The 20286-nt window shown below is 35.8% G+C and overlaps 1 protein-coding gene across 1 annotated transcript in view; it reads right to left on the bottom strand.

Moving 5' to 3' along the window:
- The window catches only part of LOC136033723 (DNA replication licensing factor mcm7-like), a 44341-nt gene that overhangs the window by 8858 nt on the left and 15197 nt on the right, over nt 1–20286 (bottom strand). Inside the window, exons 5-10 of the mRNA XM_065714614.1 lie at nt 19695–19875; nt 15436–15573; nt 12453–12635; nt 9994–10207; nt 5619–5702; nt 3935–4146 (exon numbers count right to left, since the gene is read on the bottom strand). Coding sequence (XP_065570686.1) covers nt 3935–4146; nt 5619–5702; nt 9994–10207; nt 12453–12635; nt 15436–15573; nt 19695–19875 — 1012 coding nt within the window. The remainder of the gene's footprint in view (nt 1–3934; nt 4147–5618; nt 5703–9993; nt 10208–12452; nt 12636–15435; nt 15574–19694; nt 19876–20286) is intronic.

Here is a 20286-nt window from a genome sequence, read left to right as displayed (position 1 = left end):
AAAAAAACACGAATTCAAGAACAACTAGATTATACTTGCAAACAAAAATTCTAATTACCTTTATAAAGATTTATAGATCAATCAATAAGTTTGTTAATTATAGACAGTATTTACGCCAAACACCTTAGACATCAAACACAGAAAATATGCCATTTAAAGACAGTTCCTAGAAGTATAAAATTAGAATTGCACAAAATAATAAGGATGTGTTAGGCTGTAATAGAAAATTATACTCTGGCAGGGGTTAGGGGTTTAACTGCAGTATAAACTCAATAGCAGCACTTGCCCAGAAGCAAAATACATCAGCAAAGTTCTCAACACCAACATCCTGACACATACGGAGCAGATTCTATTTTCCCTGCAACCAGCAGAGCATGTGTGCATCTACTCTGAAAGACAAAAAAACTGTGTCGCATCGCCTAAGATTTCAGCCCCACGGCCACTGGGTGTAAATGACCAAGTGATCGTCCAAGAATGAAATAGTGTGATAGTCTGCACCAGCTTCTAATCAAGGCAGGAATAAGATTTGAAGATGCATTCACGTTTATTCAAGATTACCATGCCAAATTACCCCCTCCTTTTTGCCAGCGCCCATATGACTTTAGATAGTATAACATAGAAATACACAAAAAAAAGGGAAGAAAAACATTTGTCACATTGCCCCAATTCTAAGCGATCAAACTTAACAGGTCTAAATTATCCGCATAATGCTTAATTAAATTCTTTAATTACAAATGTTTCCATTCTCTGAAAGAGAATGTTTCATTCTCAATGGTTCTCTGATATTTTTTGTTTTTCATTTCATTCTGAGAATTTTCATTCTCATTTCATTACAATTTTTTAATTTCCATATTGTGCAGCCACATTTTTCACGTGGTGGCAATAATCAGAAATATTTTAAACAAGTTTGCAAATTTTGGTATGCTATCAAACTTTTTCGTTTCTTAACCAGTGGTCTGCATGGCGCAGATACTGATCTTCTGATTCGAACCATTAAGCCAAGAGTGCAAAGTGTGGTTGAGAGCGAATAATCCGACAAAACGCTATCAAAGGAAGTTTAGAATATTTATATTTTTTGTCTTATTTATCAGAAAAGGTAAGCTTGTCAGTAACTGAAAAAACAAGCAAAACAACTTGCATTAGCTTCGCTTCCAGTCAAACAAAACAGAAGCACTAAACAAAACTCAATGGACGACGTAATTCCGCGTCATATATTAAGTACAACTGTCTTCAATGGGATAAAAACACAGATACCGAATCACAAGAATGATTTTACTAAACATACCGATAAAGTAGAAAAGGAAAGCTTGACGCCTCACATTAGATTGGGGTGGGATAAGGACGTAACCTTAGATAATTGTTTCGAATCAAAAGATTCAGCTATTTACTCAGAACCCACATATTGACAGAAGAAGTGGAATACACAATGAAAAGAAAAATATACACAACGAATACGTAATAATGCGTCGGCCTATTCTTCAAACACAATGAAAAGATACACAACGAATACGTAATAATATGCGTCGGCCTATTCTTCAAAGTAAACTGTTAAAAGTGCTTCAAACACCACAAAATTCAATCATCAGTTAATAGGCTGGCTGACCTAACCTGCCCAAAGACTACTGAGCTCAAAATACACCAGTTTATCCAGTTACTGGAATCAAAAGAGCCACTGTAAGACGTATAATCAAAAACCAAGTCATCTCAAGACCGACAACTAGCAGCCACCTGTAATATTTCAACACGTCTCATAGAAAGAGACAAAACGAAGAGGGCCAAATAGTATCGACAGAAAAGCTTAATTCGCGCCTAACAGAAGAAGAAGGAGAAAATAAATGGAAAATCTTTACGACGGAACTACACCCAACCACAAATAAGCCTCTCTTTTTAACGTTGAACTCAATTTTTAGTAGCAGAAAATTTATGAATAATCCTTCGGTTTTTATACTACCTAGGCAAAACAATAAATCCTTGCAATAACGAAAATACAACTCGTTTATTTAGAATGCTTCAAATATTAAATAATAGGCGAAAGTCTCATAAAAAAAGAATAGATCGGTAGCAAAATCCTTATGGGAATACCCACAACAATTAGGAACAATTTTAGCACAGCCAGCTCTTAGATTAATCTGGCATCAGCAAGCTCAGGTATTAATATCTATACATAATTCTTCCTCAATATGCCATTAAAAAATCATGACAATAAATTACTACCAGGCTATATGGATTCTGATGCTTTGAATAGCTTACCCAGGGTCGGTGGTACGCCTACTTATTTAGGAAAAACTGAGGGTGATGAAAACATTGAATTTACAGAAAGAAAGACGTACTGTGTTAAACATTTTCAACCCTTTATTAAATGCATCAATGTTCAGGACAATACCAGGAAATTTTTATAAAATAGGGGGGAGGGCAACCAGGATTTTGTTGGGTTAATTTTTTACAAAGTTGTACATTAAAGGAAGGGTCAAGGTAGCATAGAAGCAATGAGTTACTGCAATGGTGGAACTAAAACGGGAAGGAAGATGTGGCCCTCCAGAGGCAGCACTTAACTAGAACAAGCAGAACAAGCCCCTAAAAACTTGAGAAACATGTGATACGTTTGAGCCACTGTGAGATAAAAACAATACCAGTCATCACGTCCTTTTTAATGAGAATTCATAACAATACAACAGAGAACTAGAAAGAACACTTTTCAAACAATCGCCAAACCGCTCTTTTTAATAATAAGATCAAAACCAGTGGTGCCAGCAAAGGGTAGAAGGGGAGGGGCATAGTCCCATCCCCCTTGAGTCTCTAAATATATGCGTATATGAAGACCGAAAAAAGCTAACTTATGTCAGTTGGCAACCAGAAATATATTATTTAATGTAAAAGTCATGCTAGAACTCTTGTAGATTTATTAAAACAAATTGTCTCCAGCAAGCCATTCCTCTTAATGATCCCCCAAGTTTTTTAACTGCATTTCCATTGACTGTTTAAGAATTAAAAACAACAAGTCCAAACTAGGAGGATATCCAAATAAGGACGCATCAAAAGAACGAGGTACCAAGATTCTACAATTCTGAAAGTACCGTACAAGTAAATTTCAAGAGAAATTGAGAAAATATTACCAGTGAGAACTTAGGTCTTCAAAATCTGTGTGAAAGGCTTGATGTACAAATTGAGCCAAAGCAGGAAAAAAAGTAAACTACAATTAAGTAATGAGTAACTGGCAATTTCATAAATGAAGCTGAGAAGAATCGTCAAATCAAATTGGCAATCATCCAATCTTTTGACAGAGAGTTAATATAAAGCAAGTGCAAGTTTGGACAGCTGCAAGATCTGAAGAGCAAGTTCTCCTTCCTAAGGCCTTCAAATCTACCGGATACAGACTTAAAAATGAACTTTAAAGATTTCTCGGGGTCACCCCCTAGTAGTAATTTTCGCATGTTATTGTCTACGTCCCATCAAAATGAAAGAACATATATTTAAAGAAAATTTTAGTCGTTTTATTTATTTCTGAACAAATCAGCAATGAACAATGAACGTATTTTCAATGAACCAGTGTTACTGTTATTATCATTCTCGTCAATTGATATAATATTCTATTTTTCTCCTTTTCAGCAATAAAACATAATTTCGAAGTTGGATCAGAAGCGTGGGGTGAGGGGCGTAGGTTGTTCGTTGAACTTGTATAGAGGATTGCGATTTCTAAATTCGATCCGGGCGGCAACTATGCTAATTGTGCCACTGCTTTATAGCATGAGGCTTGAGCGCAAACTACTTCAACAAGCCTTCCAAACCACGAAAACCGAGTCCCGGTGACCCATGGAACAGATCCATGTCGATGAGCAAGAGCTGATAAGAGTAGATCCTAAGCAATCTATCCAATTACAAAAATTTAGAACAACAGTCAGAAAATAAGGTATACTTAAGCCCTAGGTTAAATTACCTTTGCAATAGAAATAGTTTGCTGTTCCATCACTTCATGGATGGCAGTACGATCGCTTTCTGACATTTTATCAAATTCATCAATGCAGCAGATACCTTGGTCGGCGAGTACTAAAGCTCCACCTTCCAAAGTCATCTCCCCAGTAATAGTGTCTTTAAGAACAGCAGCTGTTAAACCAACACCAGATGAGCCTCGACCAGATGAATACTGACCTATAATAATAAAACTGAATTAGTATATATATATATATATATATATATATATATATATATATATATACTTAATTTGAAATCATTTTTATTCATATTACCTGATCATATTTCATATAAACTAGTCTAATATAATAAGATCTAATATAAATAAGATTTGAATATTAATAAACATGATTATAAAAGACTGCAAGCAATCTTGATATGGCCAAAACTATTCCATATTTACTATTGTTTTAGACTGAAATTTCTGGTAACACTCTTCTTTTTTTTGAACCTTTTTGATTTAATTTAGCTTTATAATATTCCGAAAAAATATATCGAGTGGATTTTCTGAGTCACTTCCACTGTAATCAATCAACGTTTTACCAGCCCATTTTTGCTTTATTTGAGATAATGGAGTTGTCCAATGATAATTTTTCGTTTTCTCGTGTTTCATATATTTGCTGTATCAACATCATCCACTTATTAATCAACAAAGACGAAGCAAATAATCATTTCAAAAATTCTACAAAATTTCAGAAGGTCTAATTTTTAACATATTCAGCTAGGCCGTATAAATACTACAGGGGGGGGGGTGCTCTTTTTGAAATTGTGAAATTATTAGTCAAATTGAAAGACACAAATTGCGCTTAATGTCACAAATATTTCAAATTCCACAAAGAAATATAACAGTATGTTTTTCCAATAAAACAAAAATATGGTGGACAAAATGTGGGTTAAAGTGTAAGTGACTAAGAAAATTTGTTTAACATAAATTTTCAGCATACAACAAAGTAGGAATCCGGTCTTCACAGAATTTACACTCGTCTTTTTATTAAAAATAGATTTTTTGCTGATGTTTTGTACTTCCAATAAAAACACCATCATTATGAAGTAAAAAAAAACAAACAAGCGATTTACAGAAAGGAATCTCTAATGAAAATTAAGAGAGGCAGCGAATTCAAGAAGTTATCTAGAATTATTTTAAGCAAAAATTGTCACGTAAAAAACAAACACTAAATATTTATCATGGGTTTATTCAATACTATTCTTACCAATAAAGAAGTTCCATATATTTGCTAATGAAAAATCTTGCAATACTGGACTTCCATAAAACATGCTTTCAAAGCTTAATTTTGCATAAGGAAATTATTTGTATGAGGTAAGAACGGTAAGAAGCTTTGTTCAATATTTATACTACATAAAGTCAACAGCACATAATTAGCAGCAGGCCGTTGCCGCCTGAGTATATGGTGGGTTGCAAATAGCATCAGTCATTATTAACTTGGTGTAAAAGTTTAGTGTTTGTTCCACCTTGTTAACTAGGTTCTTAAAAATTTTCTGGTTGGGTGGACAAAGATTAACCTCTGAGGTACCATCGATAAGGGAGGAGACATTTCTGCAAAGAAGTCATTAATACTTGAAACGACATTCTTCAGAAAATAGAATTCAAGGATCGAACTGGATAATTTAAAAAGACCGAGAAAACTTACTTCTTGGTGCAAGCCTGTTCATAAAGTGAAGAAGTTGAGATTTAGCCACTCCTGGATCTCCCATCAAACATATGTTAATGTTACCTATAAAAAAAACATAATAGGTAACTGAAAATAATCATTTTTTATACAACTCTGAAAACGCTACGCCGCATTTGCCTCTCACAAGGACTATCTGTCTTAGCAATATTATAATTAAGCTTTCAAGTCTTCGGTCACTTTGACAGAAATTTTCACTTGGAACGAACCAGACAAAGTAACCTAGATACTGGTGCCGATGTTCATATTCATTTCGCTTTTTAAATCCAAATATCGCTTTATCTTTTCCTACGACGTGCCTCCCAGATTAGTTTATATAATCAAAGTATTTGGAAGATTTTTGTCAGCATTAACAGGTGTATTGCAGTGAATAAGAGCGAGAGATATAGAAGAGATAGACATAGAGGGAGAGAGAAATAGTAGGAGAAAAATAAGTTTTGACAGGGAAAAAATTGATACAGAAATGGTCTCTTGACCCTCTGAACAAGAAAAAGACGCTTAACAACATGCAAAAAAATCTTAACCTCTAGCTCGAGGAGAATTCTTTTTTGCGTTTTTATTATTTATTTGCTAAAAAACTGAGAAAAAAAACGTAAACTAAGTGTTTTCACACATCTTTTATGGTCAACTTTTGACTCTGAATTCATGTCTGGTGTTCATTTCGTCGCATGACCAAAAGAAAACTATTTATTAGCAAAAAATATGTCGTTTTTTTAAGAAAACAAACTGTGAATTTTGAGAAAACTACTACTACCGTCTGTCAGGGTCGATTTGGTAATGTACACAAATAGGTTCAAAAGTACAAGACGAATAATCAGGAGCGATAAAACACCTCAGTGCCCTAGACCTTTCAGAACAAGGTGCGTTGGTGCGTTGAGAAAAAGCTTTAATCTTATTAATCAAATGTGTAAAAATTACACTTCATCTAAATGTGGGAACTAAATTTGGCATCATCACAGTGAACTTTTATTCTTCTTCACCAAGTTCGTCTTGAAACTTAGAATCGTTGCACGAACTCCCATATAGGTACGGCAGGCTACAGTACACTCAAGTCCTTTTTTCTTACACGTACACTTTTCACTATCACAACCGTCAATACCACAAGAGCATTTAATAATTTTCAGCAGCTGAGACGGAGCGGCAGGGAGATCTGTTTTTATTGGCGCAAAAACTTCGTTATCCTGCAGTTCCCATCCCAAGCTTAAAGGGTCTACTGGGCTCCCGAGCCAAACTTAAACTTGACAGTAGACTCGTAGCGAGCGGTACATCACTGCTGCCTGAGTCGGTGGCAGCTCTTGTGGATGCACGAAAGGGGTGGCAGTGCTCACTTATTCTGCGGAAGATTAGCTTTCTAGCAGTGTCAAGGTTTGAAATATCAGGGTAACCATACAGTCCCAACAAGACCCGCGCTGCCACAGTATCGTCAAGCGATGCGAATTTGTCACCAAATATAGCAGTGCTGTCCCTGAAACTCTTGTCGATTAGTAGCAGTTGAACGGCTCTGCCCTTTCCCATTCCATCAAGGTGAGAGGTTGTGTCACAACCTAGCAAGGCGTGACAGAACAGCATCAGATGGCTGACATTTGTTCCAAGCTTTTGTTTTATCTCACTAATGTTCCAAGCTTAACTGGTACCACCAAACTTAGCTTCAGGTGAGAAATATAAAAGCCTGGAACACAAGTCTGACCGACTGATCAGAAGATCCAAAATGTCAGCATCATCAGCAACCACGATGGTGTCTGTAACATGAGCAGCTTCGACTGCTTTTTCTGCAATCAGAACGTCAGCGTCTCCTTCCGAGTGAAAAACTTGCAAACCGATGGCTTCCAAATGATTCCCAAGCAGCTTAAGGAAACGTGCTTTGTTTGCTTGGCACGAAAGAAACTGCTCCTTTTTCATGCAGAAGGTCATCTCTTCGGTGAAAGACCTGGCGACCAACCATTCTTGCTCGACGTAAAGGGGTAGCATCTTTGATTGCTGGACCACATTCATAGCCATCAAACACAACAATAACAATAGCATACCTTGCTTGTACATAGTGGACGTGTGAAGCAAAGATGGCCTTAAAGGTTGACCCTAGCTTCCATGGAGCTCGATGTAGAAGAGAACCACCGTCCAAGACGATGCTACACACAGATGCAGGTCTTTATGGTGACTGAGACTCAATCTCACAAACGTGAAAGATCGCTTTTCTGGCTTGATTTGCTTTTCTCATTAAGCCATCGCTTTCAAAAAGAGAAGGAGGAGTCGTACTAAGTTGTTACTTGAAGTATTCTTCTCGATGGTCGGGTCGCAGGGCCACCATTATAAATCGCTAGAAAAGGAGATTAAAATTCGCTAGATTAAAATTAATTTAAATAGTAAATCAAGAATTTTTAGTTCATACTGGGTAGTCCTCTAGTAGGATAGGTAGCCCCCTGCCCTTTCAATTTTATTTAACTCTAAAAAATACAAGCAGTAACAAACCTGCCACGAAGAAAAAAAAATATTTAACCATATTATGGCTCCTTGGAACAGCTCCTTCATAATTATGAAGAAGGCACTGGAGAATCCGTTTCCTATACCCTTGCTTTTAGCAAAGAATAATCTTAAATAACCCCAAAGCAGGCAGTGATTCAATGTGAACAAGAAAATCTAAACTTAGGTTTGCAAGGCAGCGTTTTCACGAAAAAGCAATTCCTCTTACGGTTTCATTCATATTTAATCCGATTTCTGCCACAACTTTACGTGTCAGGGGGGGGGGAACAACTTCTTTGAAATATTTCAACTAACCTGTTGAAAAATATTTCCCTTGAAAAAATTGATAGTTTCCCATCTCAATTCCATGATTTTAGTTTTAGAGTTAGCGCCTAACAGACAGAAACTTTTAACAAAAACTTATTCTTCCCAAATTTACCAAGAACAATTTCATTATTGCTAGAGGTGCTATGCGTGAGGAGTTTAGCGACAGAGAAGCCAGTGTTTTACAGTTATCTCTTGCATAGTGATATTCAATCTATAAAGATGTCAAAACTCTGTGGGAAAAATTCTTTATTATTCTGTACCAGGAAATATAACCAACATTTCTTTGACTCTTAGTATAAACAAAAAATTGAGAAATAATTTAACATTCTGAAACTATTCCGCATCCACAACCCATCGGATTTTGAATCTTTATTTATTTTGTTTTTTTTAAGGATCAAAAGAAACTTAATAATAATATAGCTATAACATAACTCTCTTTCTTAATCCCTGGCAGAAACACTTTTTAGGAATATACTTTCTGTCTTACCTTGGTGCATATATATTTTTTCTTAGTATCAATAAATGAAAGAATGAATAAATGAAGAAAAAATGTTGGCGCTACAACATTTCTGAAAGAACAAGGATTTTTGCAGCAATTTAGAATACATTTTCAAAATCACCCAGCAACAAAACACATTACTGCTTTCACAGTTACTGTAGCACGGTGGTTACGATACTCTTAACAGATCTAGAGGATGCAAGTTCAAATCACCATGTGGTAATGGTTATATGTTCTGACGCAAGAACTTTTGTAGTCAAGAAGTATTCTCAATGCATGAGTATCATACCCAGAGATCGAATCACGCTGCAGGAATGCACTGCCATAGTAGTCAAGAAGCATCGTTAATTCTTAAATAAAATGAGTATCATCAACCAAACGAAATTATTGATCGTTAATAAGAAACGTTTATAGCATAAAATTATGAGCGTAAAATTTATAAAATTCGAAGATGAAACTGAACTTAATTTAGTTTAACAAATAGCGCAGGACTGCTTTGGTGATTTACAATCTCGTTATTAGTTTTAAAGTTTATTTTGAACAGTTTCAAGTTTTTTTTTTATTCTTTGCTTACTTTTTTAAGGCTCCATTTCAAATCTTAGATAAACTGTTGGCAACAAATTTCGGAGGCTGAGATCATTCATGCATTGTTTTTTTTTTTTTTTCAAGCATCTACGAAAACAGTTATTAGCAAACTGTTAGCAATGTTATACGTTACAGAAGCACACCTAAAAAAATAAAATTGGATGTTATGAGGAGCCAAAGAGTGGGAGAAAAATTAATGTTTTAGATATCACGCAATAAAGCACAAACAAGCATACCAAAGCACAAACAAGCATGAGGAGTAGTTTTTCATAATTTCTTCATGATCATTCTTCAAAGGAACGACTTCTGATAGGTGTGTGATAACGGAGGGTAAATAATTCAGTGTACTTGTCATTAGCAATTCAAGTACACCAAGTCCACCAAGATCTCGGATATTTGTTTTTGAGAAGCCAAAGAGCCGGAATCGACTAATATTTTATATGGGATTCGGTAAGGTAGGAGTCTTACCTCTAATTTTCATTCCATTGGGATTTTGATCAACACCACCAACAAGCATGAGGAGTAGAGCTTTTTTAATATCTTCGTGACCATAAATCTCAGGAGCAATACTTGAAGCCAATTTTCCATAGAAATCTTCTTCTGTGATTTGTGCCAACTCTTCATCAGTGAGTTCTGTATCGCCCATCTCCTCTGATTCTGATTTGTTAAGTCGCACGATATGCTAAGTTAAAGAAGAACGAAGTAAATAAATGAAAATAATTAGCATTGAAGAATTTTTGATGCTCAGACAGCTTTGATTTATTTCCTTCTCTCTATTTCTCTATGACATATCTACGTGTGACTATGATAGACAATAAAAAATAATCTATGCGACTAAGAACATACTTGCACAGTATAAACCGCAACAAGAACACACTGGATCAATTTCGAGCTTTTCATTGAAACATTTTTATATGGGTCAAATGAAAAAAAAAAATCTTTAAGTGTAACTGAATAATCAAAAATATTTCCGTAATATATTACATACAAGCATACAATGTAGCATGTGAGCTAACAGAATTGAAGCTTTTCCTCATGAATATTGGGGCTAATGACTCCCACTTATCCACATATCGGTTAGAGGGGGAAAGAGGGGGGGCTGAGGTAGACATAATCGAATTGGAATAAAACCCAGGAGAGTTGAACATACCATCTATTCACCTAATAGTATCTGTTCCCTAAATCTGTTAGGATAAAAAGGTACTCATACGCCTATTTGTCTAAAAAAAAAAAGACTCGAAGCTGTATTCAACGACCACCAATAAAAGAAAGAAATACACTTTACAGGAAAGATCGACCTATTGGTCTAAAAGGGGCATGGCGTTATGAGTCCCTTAAAAATTAACCTGATTCAATAGAACGCAGATAACAATGAAGTAAATACGACTCTCCAAATGGGCTTCGGTAGTTCAGGGGACTTTATCTAGTTTTTTGCTTAAAAATCAGATTCGCAGTTCATGCCTTCAAACTGATTGATTAGACGGATCAACTTTATTCTGTTAGTTGGTTCCCAGTATGTTTAGAATATTTTCTTATGCCAAAATGTACCGTAATCGTCTCTCCTTGCTCAAAAAATACTTGAAAAATTTAACTTTTGATTCCATCTGCCGTACCGTGGATGTCTTAAAAAACCCTTCGTTGTGCCGATGATTGGTCTTTAATAAAAGCAGAAAACCCTAAAAATGTTTTCAGTATCTTTTTTTTTTGCTCCCCTGTATGCTTTATTTTGTATAATATAGTCTTCTGAATTACTGTGACCAAAATACGGTTATCAATAGCTGACTTCCCAAATAAAATAATCTCTAGATTTGGGTCATCAGTTATTTTACTCAACAATAAATAGGCTTCTTTTCGAAGGTCTTACCGTAGTAAAAGAAAAAAAGGAGATTTTCTTTGATTTCAAAACACGTTGGATAATTTATTTTCAAAATGGGGTGCATTATTGAACATTCCCATTTTATCAAAACTGGTGACGGCAATATTACAAGGTTTTACGAGAAACCTTGTCTTTTCATCTACTTTTTTTATTTATCTGGAAGCTTAAGAGTTATATTTTGTCTTCTTAGAGACCGCAATCATTTCCATATTAAGGCTGCAAAAGACCTTTGTCAATCCATGCCCCCTCAGCCTTCCAAATGGCTAACTCGCCCATTTCCAAAATAGAATTTTGACTATACCATGACGAACATCTTAAAGTAATATCAAATACAGATATCTGGTATCGGAAGACCTGCCCGTCCGAAAAATGTGAACTTACAGAACTCATACAATAATATGCAATATTTTTTCTATAATGTCTACGGCCTTCCACCGATGGACCCATCCCTGGAATCTTTCCTAAGATAACTCTTTAAGTTGGATACGACGCCCAAAATCTTGTGTAAATATTTACCATGCAATATATATTTGCCTTCTTCCAGAATATTTAGAAGCAACAACCAAGCTTTGCTTTTCTCAACTTTTATGGAAAATTGCTCCCAAGTATAATGGCAAATCAGTACAACAATTCTTTAATGATGTTACACAATTATAAGAGAAAGTCCAGAATTGCAAAATTAGTCAAAACGTCAAAAATTATCTCGAAAATTGTATTTCTGGACTGTCGCACTTTAATGCTGAACTCTTCGTATAGTAAGTAAGCACTGTCGGTGACATTCTAAGTGGGCTTTCAATGCATGTGACATCGAATGGGCAACGTGCAGGCAAAAGGGCACGTTTACTTAAACTGAAAATCAAAATCTTAACCATTCGCAAGCAATTCCTTGATCCTGTATTAGAGATCAATGTTCAATACCTCAACATAATTTCCCAATATTATCTTTACAAAAAAGGGGGCATTGAGGCTCTACTATTTAGGTGAGCATTTTCTATAGTCATAGTCAGCCCATGTTATGACTTAGTCGTGATCTATATTTTTAACTACTTACATGTGCCTCTAGGAATGTATCGCTAAGAAGTCCAGCCGCATGCGCCATTCTTCCTGACTTGGCCTGAGGCAGAAAGATACCTGTGATGCTCACATGATCTCCAGGAGCTGCTAAACGAGTGTTTTCGCCGTAGCAAAAAACAGACATAGTTCTTGGTACATGTCCAACAGGAACTTGGTCACTCTAAAAGAAGGTTTTGTTTTTAATTGAGTTGTATCTAGAGCCTACCACAACTAATTAACTAGTTCTATACTGAAAGTTCTATACTGAAATAACTAAATAGAAATAACAGTAACAATAAAATATTAAAATAACAAAAGCGTCTAATAGTAGCAAAATTTTACTGTGTTACCATTTGGTGTTACTAAATGTTCTAGAACAAATCTACCAATAAACGTGCTCTTATCAAACAGCTTATCTGCCAAGTTTACAGCTCTTCGCTAGTCTCGTTAAAATTCGAAAAGAAGTTGAGGTCCAAATTCCAACATAGACAAGAAAATCCCCAGCAAAGAACTTAAAATTTTCAGTAGCTAATATTGTTAGAAAGCCAGCATATGAACGTGTAAAACTCTGCATTAGAGCAATAGAAAGTCGCAGTCATCATCCTTTCCCTTGAAGGAGATGGATAGAAAGCATCAAGCCCAACTGCATACAAGACCTAATACATCGAGGATTTTCAGTGCAATAAAAAAAGCAGTCACAATTTAAGGGAAAAGAAGCCTTTAGACAATCTTCAAGGACAGGCAGGGCTTACTTACTTCTGATAAGAGCCGGACAACGAACTGTCATAATCGGTACCAATTCAGTCTGTCGGCTGTAGCTTCCCTGGCGATATTCAGACAGCCTCTGCAATATCTGCGATCAAAACTACCCGTGATTTTAGGCCTTCTTTAAATTTCTAATTCGAAATCCTAAATTTGTAAGACAGGTAGGACTTCCCCTCTACCTTGATTGTTACAAGCAATTTGACTGGGCTTGCGAAATTCTATTTTTTGTTAGGAAGCTAGGAAATTTTTCCATCAGTTTTTTCTGCACAGCAGCGAGAGCCAATTACCGTTTATATTCTTTAAATAAACAGCAGCAATCATGGAAGAGATGAGCGTCGAGAAAAAGAAATTAGAGGACATAGAAATTTTATGAGGACAGAATTTTTCAAATATTACTTATCTCGATAGCTTTTTCTATGTGAACCCACGGCTAGTGTATGGTCACTTTTGGAAAAAATATTTTAACGACGGTAATTCTAATTAAACACGGGGTTCTCTATTATGGGGGGTCCCATTAATGAAAACCCGGTGTAAAGAAAACGATTAACTATTGGCTTATCAGGCTGCAAGTTTTTGTAGCCACTTGGCCTCATGAATGATTTAGTTAATATGAAAAAAGAAATAGCTTCTAAAAAGTCTACTCGTTCAAGTTGTATTATTACTTTGCATTCAAACTAAAACAATATTTCCTCGCTGAGGTGGTTTGTTAGTAAACTTAAGTGATTTCAGTCACTTTGTCAAACCATTTAGCGAACAAGATATTCATCGTTCATTGGATAAATTGAAAAGATTTTCTGATAATTTATTTTACGAAATATTAAATGACATTGGTGTTTAAATTTTTGTTCAAAAACAACAGCAACAACCACGGAAGAATCAATTCTATGCGTACATAACGCAAATCAAAACTGCTCACTGATGCAATTCACGAAAATTGCCCGTTGCCGCAATTTTCCTGTATGAATCAATGAATAAACGCTTTACATAATTTACTGGAAACTTGACAAGTCAGTGTGGCCCACAGTGAAGTATTTTTATTTCCCTTTAAAAAAGTGTAAATTTCCATGAATTTTCCTTCTTCGTTTGTGAAATGAGAATTTTCTCCAGAATTGATTAACTGGGGCATCTTTACGTCCAACTTTGTCGCAAGATGAGGCAGGGGGGAATTTTGTCAACTAGTAAATTTGAAACATGTGTTTCCGGTATTTTAGATTAAATTTGATCAACATTGCTTATTGGGCTTACGTACGTCTCTTATTTGGCTTATCCAGATGATCTTCTACTACTATATGAAAAAAAGGGAAAATTTTTCTCGTCTTTTTTCTAAGATTCGTCTTTCTCTAAATGTTGATAGATGCGAGTTCTTACTATTTATCAAGATAGGCCAATATAGGCCAGATAGGCCAAAACAGGGCGTCATACTCCCCTGGTATGACGCCGTTTCTCCATACCCTTTGTTCCGTCATTTATTTCGTAAGGCATTACTGTTGCAAATTCAGTTTAATAACGTGAAGCTAAAAAAAAATCACTCAATTTCGATATTCTAAAATCACTGCTAGTCGCAGGAAGTATAATATACGTGCTCTTGTAAGGTTGTATTCCACATTCTCAACCAGAACTACACTGGTCTCGATTTAGTGTTGAGTTCTAAGACACTCTGCAGTTTACTAAAAAATAGTTTACTATTTTATACTATTAACTAAAACTACTACTATTAACTAAATTATTAACTTACTTTTAACTTACTATTAACTAAAAATAGTTAATAGTAATAGTTAAAAAAGTTTACTAAAATCCGCAGTTGCTGGACTATTTCTTACGTAAGCCGACCATTTTTTTAAAACAACATTTGAAAAAAAACTCAGGATTTCCCAGATTCTTGTTGTCTACTCGGACCGCAACTGCGGATAAAGCATCAGTTCTGTTTACAGATGAGATTTGTAAATTCGCTAAATCCAAATTGGCAATTGGTGAACAATTTTTTAGCATCTAAATACTGTTGATACAATGGTAAATGTTTGGTACATCAAAAACATGGAACCAGTTCCTTCCTTTTCATGTTTACTTCAACTAAAAAGATTTTACTCTTTTTTTCTCATTTTTATTTTCTGTTAGATATTTTTCCCTCGCCTTCTAATATAAACCAGTAAAAATTACCTAAAGTTTAAAATATTCCCTTAAAACTATTATACATCTGTCCGTCAATATTTACTTACGTGTTCTTGCACTCTGACTTCTTGAAATTTGATAAACTTGGACCCTCTTGTTAGCATTGCTAGTCGGCCTCCTCTCTTGTTCAGTTTACATTCTTCTCCACTACATTGTGTAAGTGGATTGAAACTGGAACCAGTCACCTTAAATAAATCATAAAAGTTATCATTGGCCAAAGTCTTTCTAAAGAAAAGCTAACATGTACGCTTTTTAAATTTTACCATGATTTGACATTAAAACACTTGATTGACTCAGCTCTATAAATTTCAAAAGCTCTACTCTAAAACCAAGGAATTAATATCAAATGTGACCCTGGAAAAACATTTTAATCACTCAATATGAAACCTTTTTTAAGGAAACAAACTATTTAGATAAATAGAGATCGTAGTTGCAGCAGCAGTTGCAACCAATGAACAGAAATTTGTAATTTAGAAGATAATTTTGACTAAATTCCAAGAAGAGACATAAACGCGACAGAAAATACACTTTTGAATGGGTAGCGCCGACGTGTCTCCTTTTTTGACTTGTTTTATTTCGTAATTTTTTTTTTCAGGAGTGATTTCACAGAATATTCAAAAAGGGACCATTTGAATAAAAACTAAGGTGCAAATATCTAGTACCTTTCTCATGTTAAGAAATACATCGCGCCACAGCAGAGTACCGTTTCGACCATTTTGCGCCGCAAAGCATCAATACGACCCAAAAATAATCCTAATGCAAGAAAAGGATCTAAGTGCTTGGCAGAATAGTTCACTCTCTGGTTTCCACCAAAAGTAAAAAAATAAAAATAAGCAGAGAACCCTTGGCAGAAGGGTTAAAGCTCCCCATCTTGAAAACCAAGAAAAATCACAGAGAAGCATGGATAGCATGACTTGTTGTGCAGCCTTATTAAAAACATTTGCTATAATTTGTGTGTCACGATAGATTTTCTTTTCTTTTTTATTTTTCCCAGGGGTGATTGCCACAATATGCCACAAAACATCACCTTTGGCCAAATAATGCCAAAATGCCAGTGATTGAAATTCTGAGATAGCCAACCAACGGATAACTATTTAAAAGATGGATATAGAACCCAAGCCCCTCTTCCAAAAAAATACCCCCTCCCCTTCTCCAAGAAATTTCAAGCTTTTACGGCAGTTCTTATAATTTTTCTTCCTATGCACTCTTCAGGCAAGACTCTTCAGCCAAAGCTTCAGTTGTTTGAATAATCAAGCTCCATCCCTTTCCTCCAAAGGGCACTAAGTTAACACGAACTTGGAATTGTAAAAAAATACTAAGAATAAAAAAATGATACTAAACTAAGAGCACTATGAATCAAATTTGTATGCCGTTAAATAACTAAAAGCAAATGTTTCCAGCAAAAGTAAACATTGACATTAAACCATTTATTATTGTTGCTAGTTTGATTAACAACAACAAAAAAACAATTCGCACATATTTTTACAAATTCAGGTCTAACGAAAGTAACAGTTACAGCAGATCCATAGGTTATCAGGGACCTGTCCTTAGAGTAGCTTAACTTTCTTATGATCGCAGACAATGGTGCCAGAAAAGCATGGTAAAAGGAAAAAAGAAAGAAAAACGCCAAGAACTGCTGAACAAACTGTACAAAAAAAAATGCTACAAAGAAATATTTTAAATTGCTGGTAAGTCGTTACTACCAAGCAATTCGAACACCAATCCTCCATCTGTGGAAGAAGCTCCTAATCACTGTACTACAGTAACCATTTACATATGATGCGTTGTTAAATTGCAATTAAAAATACTGATAAAAATAATCTAGAGCCATTTATGGCACATGAGTCGTCAAATCGACGTTTCAGTTGTTGGGTCTTTTTTACACAGACAGGTAGCAAGCTTGTCACTTAACCTTACCGCAGCTGGATTGAACCCCGGGCCCTATATTTCCAGGCAGAACATCAACCCACTGTGCTACCAGAGGATTATTGTTTTGAAAGGACCCCGCTTTACCATCAAAATGAAAAAAAAATCAAAATTGAAAGCAAATCATTTTTAACGATAACAGATAGTTAAGACAGAAAAATATTATTTGAATTTTAAGAATATTTTCAAAATCTGTTTAAAATTTCAAAGTTTCTATCAGATAATGTAAAGCAACGGCATTTTCAAACTTGTTTATTGCTCTCCGAATATTCTTGGCGCTTCCAGTAAGCATTGCTTAAGGAGAGAGATCGTTTTTCAGGCTAAAACTAATAAAAAACAAGAGCTAAGAGCTCATATGGCACTAGTGACGAGGTCGGAAGACCCAAGAGCTCATATGATATGAGCTCTAGCAAAATTCTAAGAATCAATAGATTGCTTTAAAAAATCGTAATGCCGTTCGGGATTTAAAATAAGAGCTCTGAGTAACGAGGTCCTTCTAAATAATCGCCCACTCGTAAGTTAAAAATACCTCAATTTTTCTAATTTCTCCTCTCCCTTCAGCCTCTCAGATGGTCGAATCGGGGAAGAAGACTTTATCAAGTCAATTTGTGCAGCTCCCTGACACGCCTACCAATTTTCATCGTCCTAGCACGTCCAAAAGCACCAAACTCACCAAAGCACAGAACCCCACTCTCTAACTCCTTCAAAGAGAGCGGATCCAGTCTGGTTATGTCAATGACGTATCTAGGACTTGTGCTTATTTTTCCCACCAAGTTTCATCCCGATCCCTCCCCTCTAAGCGTTTTCCAAGATTTTAGGTTCCCCCCTCCAACTCCCGCCAATGTCACCGGATCCGGTCAGGATTTCATATAAGAGCTTTGAGACACGATATCCTTCCAAATATCAAATTTCATTAAGATCCGATCACTCCTTCGTAAGATAAAAATACCTGATTTTTTCTAATTTTTTAGAATTAACCCTTCCCCCCCCTACTCCTCCAAAAAGAGCGGTTCCGTTCCAGTTATGTCAATCACGTATCTAGGATTTGCGCTTATTTTTCCCACCGAGTTTCATCCCGATCCCTCCACTATAAGCGTTTTCCAAGATTTTAGGTCCCCTCCCTCAGCTCCCCCCAATGTCACCGGATCCGGTCAAGATGTCACAAAAGAGCTCTGAGACACGATATCCTTCCAAACATCAAATTCAATAAGATCCGATCGGTTAAATCCCACATTAGGATCCCACAAGTTAAAAACACCTCTGTTTTTCTAATTTTTCCAACTTAAATGTCCCCCCACTAACCCCCTCCCCAGATGGTCGAATCGGGGAAACGACAATTTTTAATTTAGTCTGGTCTGGTTCCTGATACGCCTGCCAAATTTCACCGTCCTAGCTTACCTGGAAGTGCCTAAAGGAGCAAAACCGGGACAGACAGACCGACAGAATTTGCAATCGCTATATGTCACTTGGTAGATACCAAGTGCCATAAAAATATGATATCCACAATGAATTAGGGTAGATTAAATAGTTTAGCAATTATGTCGACTGAAAAGGATGAGGCAAGGAAATTAGATTTTCAAACGATTTTAGAAAAATTAATAGAATAAAAACTTACAAATATGTAAATTTATATTTTCATTTTCAGTGATGTAAACTTATATTCACAAAACGTTTTTTTTATTTATGTAGAAGTTTACCTATCTGATGATCCATGACATTTGATTTAAATATATGTTACCGATAACGTTCGAAATTCATAAATGTCGATATTCACCGGTGAATATCCGGAATACCTTTTTTTCTCTCCTTGGATTTAGTCAGCGTCGCCAGTCAACCTTTTAAATTTAATGCAAGGTTTGATGATGACAGGTCAGGTCAGAATAGGATGGATTACCTTAGGTTTTTTACCCCATTTCTGATATTTATAACCAAATTTAACCTAACCTAACCCAACTTTTACCGTGATAGCTTAGAAAAAGCTGACTCGCAAAGCTAATTGAATCTAAGCAGAGAAAAAGAAATTTTGGACATTCACCGGAGAATGTCAACATTAACCAGCTTCCAGACATTCATGGTAAAATATATATATAAATCAAACCTATTCGGACTCGCTGAGATTTTATGAGAACCTCTGAGATTTTATCCATAAGTCACATGCCCTGTCACGCAACTATGCACCCATGAGTCAGTCGCCCCATTACTTCAATGGTCTTTGACAACGGAGGTCCAGTTCCTTCAGGGACTTGAGACAAGACTGAATGTTATTTTGAAAACCCCAATTGTCTTGTCTTGTTTATGTGTTTGAAAAAATTAAACTGTTTGACAAAAGAAAAAACTTTCTGGAACAATAACATGTGTACATAAGCTAGATGTTACTTACGCTTTGATAATGTTCTTCACTGCACTGTTGACAAATATAGGTGGCGATACGTACGAGTGGCCTAACCTCGATTGCCCTGATCACGATACCACGAATAGTTACAAGCTTTCCAATGGAATTTGCTTTCACTTGTCTCACAGAAAGTGACTCCAACGTTAATGCCGTCTTGAAGTATACCTCACTGAAAATTAAATATCATTTTAAAAACAAATCACTTAAGCTAGTTCAAATAGTTCCCTCCTGCTCCGAAATAGTCCATCATTATGTCCGAAAAATGCTCTTGTTTTGTGTTTTCAATGAGCCCTCATTGCAATGGCCCCAAACGAAGAATTGCACATCCCGGCTGAAGAGCCAAAAAACGGAAAACACCACCGCCGGTACGGACTGTAAAATCCACTGCCTTATTATTTACCTTTGCTTATCTTATCTACCAAAAAATGTCGTCCGACGCATCCCCTCTCCTGCTACGGACCTGTATCAATTTCTGGAGTGAAATATTGTCGATGCTAATATCTCACAGGAGCCCGATATTAGTGCCCATTCACTATTTTTTCGCTATCAAACCCTGTTTCAAGTCTTCATCCTTGATATC

Source organism: Artemia franciscana, chromosome 12 (genome assembly GCF_032884065.1).
Source record: "Artemia franciscana chromosome 12, ASM3288406v1, whole genome shotgun sequence".
Classification (NCBI taxonomy): Eukaryota; Metazoa; Arthropoda; class Branchiopoda; order Anostraca; family Artemiidae; genus Artemia; species Artemia franciscana.
Note: the sequence above shows the minus strand (reverse complement) of the source record. Positions and strands in the feature narration are given on the sequence as shown.